The following is a 10555-nucleotide window of genomic DNA, read 5'->3' as shown; positions in this document are numbered from 1 at the left end:
AAGAAAACTTCAGGAATATGATAAAAATATTTCTCCCATTTAACTTTCATTTTTTCCACTTAAGAACTCAAATATTCATTAAAAATTAATGTTATATTGCACCAATTTACTAGAACTAGATGAGAAGTAAGATAATAAACTCTATATAATTGTTCGGTTGCATTATTCAATACCTCTAAAATTTCACAAATTGCCTTATATAATTTCCATGATTTTTTCAGAATAGGAAAAAAAACACTTGAATTTCCATCATGTTATGCAAAATATGAACACAAAAATCCTTGTATTCAAATGAGTCTTGTAGTCATTTATAGGTCGAGTTCCAACAAATTGGCGTATCTCGTGGGAACTTTTTAGGTCGCATATAATTAGCCTTACAAAATCTTCCCTACTATTTTATTAGATTTAAACGATCCCATAAATAAGACAAAGCCAAATTAATGGATTTAATATGTGTATCTAATGCATTTAATTCATCTTGCACACATAAATTCAAAACATGACAAATGCATCGAATATGAAAAATAAACTACCAATTGCAGGTTCACATACTGGCAAAAACTTGTGTGAGACGGTCTCACGGGTCGTATTTGTGAGACGGATCTCTGATTTGGGTCATCCATGAAAAAGTATTACTTTTTATGCTAAAAATATTACTTTTTATTATGAATATGGGTAGGGTTGACCCGTCTCACAGATTAAGATCCGTGAGACGATCTCACATGAGACCCACTCTCACATACTTTTTTAAGTACACCGATACTCAAAAAATTAGAACTAGCATTATCAAATGATATGATATAGAAAAAATCTTTGAAATTAAACCACATTCTTCCAAAATATAACATATTAATTGGGAACTGTTTTCAGCAATATGTGTTTTATCAAACACTCGATATGCAATTAATATTTTTTGAATTGACCATGAATTATCAATTCAGTGACCAAGTAACTCCCGTATAAGAATGAGTTTGCCAAAGGTCACTCCAAATATCTGAAGACACAGAAACATTATTTTGTAAATTAGAAGATTCTTTAATTAGTTCTTTTTTTCACGAACATAATCTTTTAAGTGTTCGAGTGAGTGTAGTTCGTGAAGCATGATTCACAGTAGGTTGTAGAGACTCATGATATAAATCTTCAAAACTAAATCTAGACGCAATACTAAAATAAAGATTTCATATGGAAACAAATCTAGCCATTGATTCTCTTAATAGTGCATCCGATTATGTAAATAGTTGGGAGTTGGTACCTCCATCAGAAGAAGCAAACCTTGATTTTTTTAGAAGGATTGTTACCAAATTCCACTGGGTTCTTCGTCTCTATATGTCGGTGCAATGAACCATAACCGCCACCTCTTGGAAATTTATACTATACAGAGAAATATTTGCATTGTGTACATGTTTCTCCGGATGGAAGCGTATCCTTCTGGAAATGCTTAGTGTAAATTGGTGATTTAAGGGGAGGAGTAGATCTAAACTTTGGTGTCTACACACTCTCTTGGGTATCAAAGATAGCAAATGGATCCTCATCAGTAAACTCTATGCTGTCGATATAGATATCGGGATTTTTCACCTTCCCCTCACCATTGCTTTTGTGTGATGCACTTGAACCTTCCATTAAATATTTTGTAAAGAAAAAGAATTTTAATAGGAAACAGAAAAATTATGAATATATGATTTTTTAAAAGATTAAAACATAAATTATCGGTAGTTAAATAAAATGATATTTAGAAATCTGAACAGTTATATAAAATTGTATATTTGGAGAGTGGATATTTGAGAAGTTTCTGATAAAAAATGAATTAAGCGTATATGATATTTATAGAAATGAAAAATACCGATAATAGGATTTAAACATTCAGTTTTGAATTTTAGTTGCATGTAATGATTGAACTTGTCAGAGGAGCATTTGTGCGTCTGTCAGTTAGAATATGTACATTTGCATCTTCCATCTCATTATAGAATTCTGAAATTGTCGGTTTATCCAATTGAAAGAAATTTTGCATTGTGAAATTGATAAAAATATATATAAAGGAAATGAGACACTAGATTTTTTATTTTAGATTTTCACAAAATACAGTTAATCTTTTAACACTTATTTGACTCTTTGAGTTGTAATTTCACAAGTTGTAATAATTTTACTACGTTGAAAAAAATTTATTTGACTAAGCATGCATTTTTAATAGTAACGTAAAATAATAATGTAGAAAGCAAAAATTGATTTTAATTTTAAATATTTAAAAATGATGAAAGCATAATATTAGCGATCATGGAATTTATATATATATGTGTGTGTGTGTAAGTATGTGTTCAAATACCAACATACCTTAAAATTTTTGACATGAGATCGAAAATTAATAAATTGAATATATTATCTCAAACAAGGTTCCGCATATTTACTAGTTTAATTTGATTTTAATTTAGGATTTTAATAATAAAATTCTTATTTATCCATTTAATTAGATACTGAGAGAGCATGACAATTTGTGTGAGCAAGAAGTTCAATTTTTTTTAAAAAAATTAAAAAATAATTGGATTGAGACACATAGATGAGAAGGTAGGTAAAGTGGAGGAGATGCATGCAAATTACTTAATACATATACTCATATCAATAAGCTCAAGGTCAAATAAGGACTTCAAAGGGGGCTAAATTAAACAAATATCATAAATTTTTATATTGATAAAAAAAAGATACATCAAAACACACAATGCAAATTAAAAAAAAAAAAAAAAATCTCCTACACAATGTTTTTGCACATCGACATTTCGAAATATATTATTTATGGATTCAGTTATCAGTTTGCCAAACCAATTGAGTAACTATCTGGTTCTGACTTTATATATTAGCTTTTATTTTGATAATATTTTCAATTTGGTGTTCAATTATAAAAACACAGTTAGGATTGATGATTGTATTTAGAAGAGTCGAATAAACATCTCACAAAAATTTATTCTTAAAGGTTATATGGCTCTCAACTGATGTTAATGGCCAATAACAAATCTCGTTCTTCTGAGTGCATCAAACAACTTGTAAATTGTGGAGCATGGAAATAGTCCAATCGAACTCAGTTAATCAAAGTAGTTTGAAAAATCAGTAGAGAGTAATTTGGGATGCAAAAGCTAAATTACATGAAAAAATTGTTTATAGAAGTTCGAAAAATATTTTTTATGTCTCTCTTTTTTATGTTTACAGAAAATATTGCTAAAAAACTTTGGTTATGACAACTCTTGCAAAAAACCGGGTCTTAGCACAAAGGGTCATTTAATTTATCAGATTGAACTTTTGAGTGTGTGCTTATGTTTTAGCAAAGCTTTCAAGGCTTGTGAATATCACATAGAAGATGATTTCTCATAGTTCATAAGGTAATTTTGAGTTTTGAATCGGTCTTTTATAAAGAACTTGCAACGTTCAAATTTGAACGGTTATAATTTAATCATACATAGACTTTATCAAGGTTAGTACTCGATATCACGTGTCATTTTTCTTTTGCCCAAAATAGTGTAATGATGTATAATTTTTTGTTTTCTTTCGTAAACTTCACTTATAAATACAAATTCATTTTTCATTTCAAAAACACACCAAACGATCAAATTCTCTCATATACAATCACAAGAGTAGAAGTGAAATAGAAGATTTAATGTAAAGGTTCTTAAGGAGTGTTTCATCATTGGAAGAAATATGATTAGTAAAGAAAAAGTGATTGTTAAAATCAGATTGTTCTGAGTGAAATATTTTGTATTCTCAATTATCTTGTCTTCTTCGTTATTAATAAAGAAGTGATCTTTTTGAGAGGTTTAAAATGGACGTAGTCTAATTTGGAGTGAACCATTATAACTACTGGATATTACTTGTGATGTTCTACTACGTTGTTATCTCATTTATTTCCATGATATTTCAACAGTCTACTTATATTTATTAAAGCACGACAAATTAAATGGATGATTTATGCATGATCTACAATCTAAACATATAATTATAATTATTCAAATTTTCTATAAAAAAACAAGTTGTAAGAAAATATTTACAACTGGCTTGCTGAACACAAGCCTGCAATGAGCATAGTCCATCAAACAAGTTCGAGGGCATGCTAATGGACAAGATAAGGAGATGCGACCAAGGACAGATCCAAGAATTAAAGTTGGGGGGGGCGCTTGAACTTAATGTAATAAGTTATATATATTATCAAAAAAGATATTACATTATATTGTTTAACGAAATTGTGCTCTACGAGATTTTGAAACATAAAATTCATCTATTATAGAATCTACATCTATATGTTAGCTAAATCTCATTCAATACAGAGTGTCAAATAATCGGCAAGAAAGTCATCCTCCGTTTTATTGCGAAGTGTCGTCTTCACATGCTTCATTGCTGAAAAAGCTCGCTCAGTAGTGACGGTTGACACAGGTAACGTCAAAACAAGATGAATCAATCTAGTCAACATAACATAAACTTTTGATCGTCCACTCTCAGTTAGTTGCCGATACAACTCAACAAGTGTAGAAACTTTCAAATTTTGCATCATATCAAGTTTATAATGGATCATTCATACTCCAAAGCAACGATGTCTTGATCTGTTAAATCTTCAGGATAAAACTTTGTTGCAAGCTTGCAAATATCATCACTGTTAAATGAGTCAAATGAATTTTTAGGATCTAAAGTTGTACTAAGAGAAAGAAGTTCCACTGATGACTCATTGAACCTAGTATTTAACTCCACCAAGATGAAATCTATTGCCGCATTAAAAACATCAAAGCGATAACGATGCTCAATTGTAGTTTGCTAAAGAGAATGACCAATCTTATATAGACAATAAATGTCAGGCACATCAATTTCATTTCTAGAACAAAAAACTTTCACTTCATAAAGAAATTCTTCCCACCCACATTTTCTAAGTTTTTGAATGATAGTTTTAGTTGTAGTGCCAAATGTAATAGCAGTCAAAATGTCTTGAAATTTTCTTTGAATAATTTGACAAAGAGTATCTATTGTTCTCATAATTTTATGCATTAAGTGCAAAATGAACACAAATTCAAAGTTTGCCATGTTTCTGTAAATCTCACGAACTTCAGACTTAGCTCTTCCATTAGGAGAATGGTCACTAAGAACTTCAAAAACTTTGCAAGTTGCAGTGCACATACCTATCAAGCTTCTTACCGACTCATAGTGAGAACTCCAATGAGTATCTCCTGCTCGCTGCAAATTACCAATCTGATTGGCCCCAGTTCCAGACTCACGTTCTCCACTTGCCAACAAATTCTTAATTTCATTTCTTTGTGCATCATGTAACTCAGCAATGCGCTTAGTGGAAGAAGTGACAATATTGTCCAAGTGAGAAAATAATTCCCAAATAACGTTGACATTCTTAGCTACAGAAACCAATGTCAGTTGTAATAGATGGGCAAAACAGTGGACATAATATGCATACAGACAATCTCTGAGAAATCATGCTTGAAATCCATTCCATGCGCTACACATATTGCTAGCACCATCATACCCTTGACCTCTGATTTTCTTAACCTGGAGGTCATGTTGAACAAGAACACTTGATATCTCTTTTTCATATTTAATGGGGTAGTATCATTAACACTTTTGATGGAGAAAAATCTTTGTGTCAAAATCCCATGAGTATTCACAAACCTCAAGATAATGTCCATTTGCTTCTGTTTAGATACATTTCGTGCTTTATCAACAAGATTTATCTCTAACTTCTTCACGAACCATATGTCGTACTCTATTTGTCATAATATGTAAAATCTCTTTCTGAATTTTCTGAAGCAATGTATTGGGCATTTTTTGAAGCATTCTCAAGTACAATTTCGTCAATTTCTGTACTTATTTTTGAAAAAACGTTAATCAATTCAAGAAAATTCCCACGATTAGATGAAGATAGAGATTCATCGTTACCTTTAAAGACACAACCTTGAAGTGCTAGCCAGCAAACAGCTACAATTGAGGTCCTCAAACGCGAATGATTTTTCTCTTTTTCCTCTTTACATTGTGCATGCATCACTTTATCAGTATTTTGCGAGGGTCTCATCAAATTTTTAGCCTTTCTCTCACGCATAGTATGAGGCGAAGAAGCTTCAGAATCAATATGGGCAAGAAAAACACATGTTTTTCCTTGGTTCACCCTTTTCCAGTTGTCAAGTCCTTCATTAACTAGGCGAAGAAGCTTCAGAACCAATATGGGCAAGAAAAACACATGTTTTTCCTTGGTTCACCCTTTTCCAGTTGTCAAATCCTTCATTAACCAGCGCCGAGATATTAGACGAATTAATATCATTCAGAAAAAGAAAACAATAGAAACAATATCATCCAGCAAACTAAATTCAAATTCGTTAGAAGCCCAAGCATTGTTAGATGATTGGACAAGAGTTGCAAAAATAACACAAGGAACGAGATCAGGCTCTGAGCAGGAAGATTTTGATACTGAATGATCTACTACTACAAGAAAATATAATGGAAGTGATTGAGTCACGCCACTTTAAATGGTAAGAAGTGTTAAAAGGTTAGAGAACTACGTGTGCTTTAACTCCTCTAAACCTTAAGTGGATACGTAAGCAACTTAAAATGTTCAAACTCTTCCCTACCTCCAAATTATATGTATATATATAAATAAACAATTTCAATTCTGATTCTCCACTATTAAAAAGTATACATATAATTCACGGGAATTGAAGATTTTCAAATCAGTTTTCTATACATGTAAATAATTTTTTAGGTTAAAAATGATTTAAAAAATATAAGTTACATTCGAAATTATAAGTTATTTTAAAATTATAAGAGTTGAATCTCAACCGTAATTGTTAGTTAACTGCAACCATAATTGTGTAACCATAACCGGCTGTTCACAAATCATAACCGAAACAATTAAATAAATTTACGGTGAAAGGTCAAGTTTTTTTGAATCTTCTACCTGATCGTATTCATGTTTATGTTTTGTTTTGTTTTTGTTTTTGTTTTTGTTTTTGTTTTTTTGCTTATGTAATAAAATAAGAGGTTATTTGAAAATTATTGAAAATTACAGACAGCCGTATTCGCTCATCTTTTTCACAAGTCTCGTCCACCCCCAATCTTCAACCCAGCTCCGCCTTCTTTGTCCCGTTCGTAGAAGCTAAAAGAGAGCAAAATACTGTGCATTTGGTCTAGGGTTTTTGATTTTAATGGTCATTAAGTGTTAAAGCAGACAACTTGGTAACGATGATGATATCTAGAGGGTTGTTTGGGTGGACTCCGCCGCACATACAGCCGTTGACGCCGGTTTCCGAAGTGTCGGAACCACCCGAGTCACCCTCGCCATACCTGGACAACGGTGCTGGAGAAGCCGTGCCTCTGGAGGTTGAGGATGAGATTGATGCCGAAGCCGACGAGATGGAGTTTCCCCCTGCAGCTGTTCCCTTCTCCCGTCTCTTTGCCTGAGCGGACCTCCTTGATGACTGGGCTCTCATGATTGTTGGATCTCTCGCTGCTGCAGCCCACGGCACTGCTCTCGTTGTCTACTTGCATTATTTTGCTAATATCATCTATTTACTTTGCTACCATGGTGTAGGAATAGATGGCGATGAGCTCTTTCGGAAGTTCACACAAGTAATTCTTTGTCCACATGCATATTTTTTTCCTTAGAAACCCAATGTTTTACTGCTAAGTTTTTTCTCATTACTATGTCGTACTGGTCGTCTTACCAATATGCTCGAACTCCACCACCTTGCCCAGACCCTTTTCGCTTTTGATAACCAACGTGTTTTATGAATCTTGGTTCATTGTTAAACGAAATTGAAACGAGGAGACAATATGAAGGCTTCTGACCGCCTCAATACATTTTTATTGATTCTATATGTGAACGAACAACATAAAAATCATTTCGTAGTGGTTACACCTAGTGCGACCGACTAATGACAAGTGATAGAACCCTACTGAAATGAAATTCTCTCGTATTACTATGGAAATCAACAGAGCGGATGTAAGATCCGATTTTTTTTTTTAGCCATTCAAGTATAATTGTAAGGAAATTATAGGATTTGATTTTTGTATTAAATGAGATATGCATGATAAATAATTATTGATGAAATCTTTGTGGCCAAGACAATGATATCTACCTTAAGGCATACACAATTTCGAAAATTTGGAAGGAGATTTTTGCAAGATTGGGATATAGCATACAAGAAATCAAGACATGTGAGTGCCAAATAAAATAAAATCCAAAAAAAAACAAATTAGCATAATGTGCCTAAATGTGAGATTTGCTTGAATATTGAATTATATGCAACTTGAATTAAAAAGATGGAAGCAAATCTTTCCCCTTCCCTTGCACCAGTTTTCGAGCCAATCAAGGTGCTAGACTAGGGAATTAAGAGCTCAATTTGGGAGCAAAATCATCAACCATGGAAGGCATAGTTGGAGTCAAATCTTACGGGATTTGGCACAAGTTTAGGCATGATTTGAGTGCCATATTTAACTCCACCTCCCTTGCACCAATTTGCTTATGTAATAAAATAAGAGGTTATTTGAAAATTATAGAAAATTACAGACAGCCGTATTCGCTCATCTTTTTCACAAGTCTCGTCCACCCCCAATCTTCAACCCAGCTCCGCCTTCTTTGACCCGTTCGTAGAAGCTAAAAGAGAGCAAAATACTGTGCATTTGGTCTAGGGTTTTTGATTTTAATGGTCATTAAGTGTTAAAGAAGATAACTTGGTAACGATGATGATATCTAGAGGGTTGTTTGTGTGGTCTCCGCCGCACATACAGCCGTTGACGCCGGTTTCCGAAGTGTCGGAACCAACCGAGTCACCCTCGCCATACCTGGACACCGGTGCTGGAGAAGCCGTGCCTCTGGAGGTTGAGGATGAGATCGATGCCGAAGCCGACGAGATGGAGCTTCCCCCTGCAGCTGTTCCCTTCTCCCGTCTCTTTGCCTGAGCGGACCTCCTTGATGACTGGGCTCTCATGATTGTTGGATCTCTCGCTGCTGCAGCCCACGGCACTGCTCTCGTTGTCTACTTGCATTATTTTGCTAAAATCATCCATTTGCTTCGCTACCAAGGTGTAGGAATAGATGGCGATGAGCTCTTTCGGAAGTTCACACAGGTAATTCTTTGTCCACATGCATATTTTTCCTTAGAAACCCAATGTTTTACTGCTAAGTTTTTTCTCATTATAACTATGTTGTAGTAGTACTAATCGTCTTACCAATATGCTCGAACTCCACCACCCTGCCCAGACCCTTTTCGCTTTTGATAACCAACGTGATTTATGAATCTTGTTTCATTGTTAAACGAAATTGAAACGAGGAGACAATATGAAGGTTTCTGACCGCCTCAATACATTTTTATTGATTCTATATGTGAACGAACAACATAAAAACCATTTCGTAGTGGTTACACCTAGTGTGACCGACTAATGACAAGTGATAGAACCCTATTGAAATGAAATTCTCTCGTATTACTATGGAAATCAACAGAGCGGATGCAATGAGGCCCTTGGTTTCCTGGCTTCTGGAAACTCTGTTCGATCAAAATCTTGTCACCCAAAGCTGTGCGAACCATATGCATTTCACAGGGCTATGTATTGTAATCAATGATGTTTGTCACCAAAATTAATTTGCATAATATCACTTCCCAGCTGTAGTCATGCACATAAATTATATCTGAATGGTGATCAATCATCTAAATAGCATTGAGAACAACAATAAAACTTAAAAATGACAAGAGACGAAAGCATTTCATCAAATTATCAAGCTTTTAGAAAACAATATTTTCTAACATTTCATTGGATCTAAGGTTATGCGCTTGATTTCCACGAATTGCGAGTTGTAGCATCTGTTTGTCGATAGATTATTAGCAACAATTGCCCTTGTTGTCCGACTTGGGTGCCTAGAGAGTGCACGATCAAAATGTAATGTTTGAGCTATTGTATGATTAATAAATTTGAGTTGTACATTTATCACTGTATATAATTTTTTTATTAATTTGGAATCAGAGTCAGGGAATCACAACTCAAAACCCATAACTTGATTTTGTCTTCTGAATTCTGTTACTTACTGGCTTACCAAGTACTAAAAGTGTATGCCTCTGATATTAATATGGGTGTGTATTCCCCAATTTCTGGCTTGCCTGTGAGGTGACATTAAGTATGATACTATTTTTGTGCCACCTGGCACTAGGTCGGGTTTTGGTTTCTAAAGAACGTAAACGATGAAGTTGGCATTCTTTCCTCTTTGACCTATGATGATCATCCTTTAACAACTAATTTCACAAGTGCTAGCCATATAGGCACTGAAATATTGGTGGTGGGACGCCAACATATTGTCAATACTCAATATTTTTTGGTCCCTGGTCATCTTTTATGCTTGAGAAACAAAATATGAGCTCTAATTCCTTGAAAAAAATATTGAAAGTTACAGTGGCTTGTTTGGCTGGGTTTTGGGAGAGTTTGTAGAAATGCTTTGGGTAAATAAAATGGATGTCTAACTTTGTTTTCGGGAATATAATTGTTTCCATAGATATCAAATCTTGTAAAAATCTGATTAGAATGTTATATATATATATAT

General features: G+C 33.7%; 1 protein-coding gene across 1 annotated transcript; it reads right to left on the bottom strand.

The window, feature by feature from the left end:
• Positions 1-4545: 4545 nt before the first annotated feature.
• On the bottom strand, positions 4546-6070 carry LOC140982876 (uncharacterized). The gene is made up of 5 exons (XM_073449652.1): positions 5911-6070; positions 5644-5737; positions 5432-5523; positions 5161-5372; positions 4546-4785 (listed from the first exon to the last, which is right to left on the bottom strand). Exons 1-5 carry the CDS (start codon positions 6068-6070, stop codon positions 4546-4548), a joined length of 798 nt encoding a protein of 265 aa, XP_073305753.1.
• Between the last annotated feature and the right edge of the window lie 4485 nt (positions 6071-10555).

The sequence above is a fragment of the Primulina huaijiensis genome, chromosome 8 (assembly GCF_012295235.1).
Source record: "Primulina huaijiensis isolate GDHJ02 chromosome 8, ASM1229523v2, whole genome shotgun sequence".
Taxonomy (NCBI): Eukaryota; Viridiplantae; Streptophyta; class Magnoliopsida; order Lamiales; family Gesneriaceae; genus Primulina; species Primulina huaijiensis.
The sequence above is the reverse complement of the archived record's forward strand: the minus strand, read 5'-3'. Positions and strand labels throughout refer to the sequence as shown.

Coding starts and splice junctions, on each gene's coding strand:
- LOC140982876 (XM_073449652.1), bottom strand. CDS start 6,070: ATGCGTGAGAGAAAGGCTAAAAATTTGATGAGACCCTCGCAAAATACT. Junction 5,738..5,910: donor TCAAGGTTGTGTCTTTAAAG/GTAACGATGAAT, acceptor TATGACAAATAG/AGTACGACATATGGTTCGTG. Junction 5,373..5,431: donor TGATTTCTCAGAGATTGTCT/GTATGCATATTA, acceptor TGGTTTCTGTAG/CTAAGAATGTCAACGTTATT.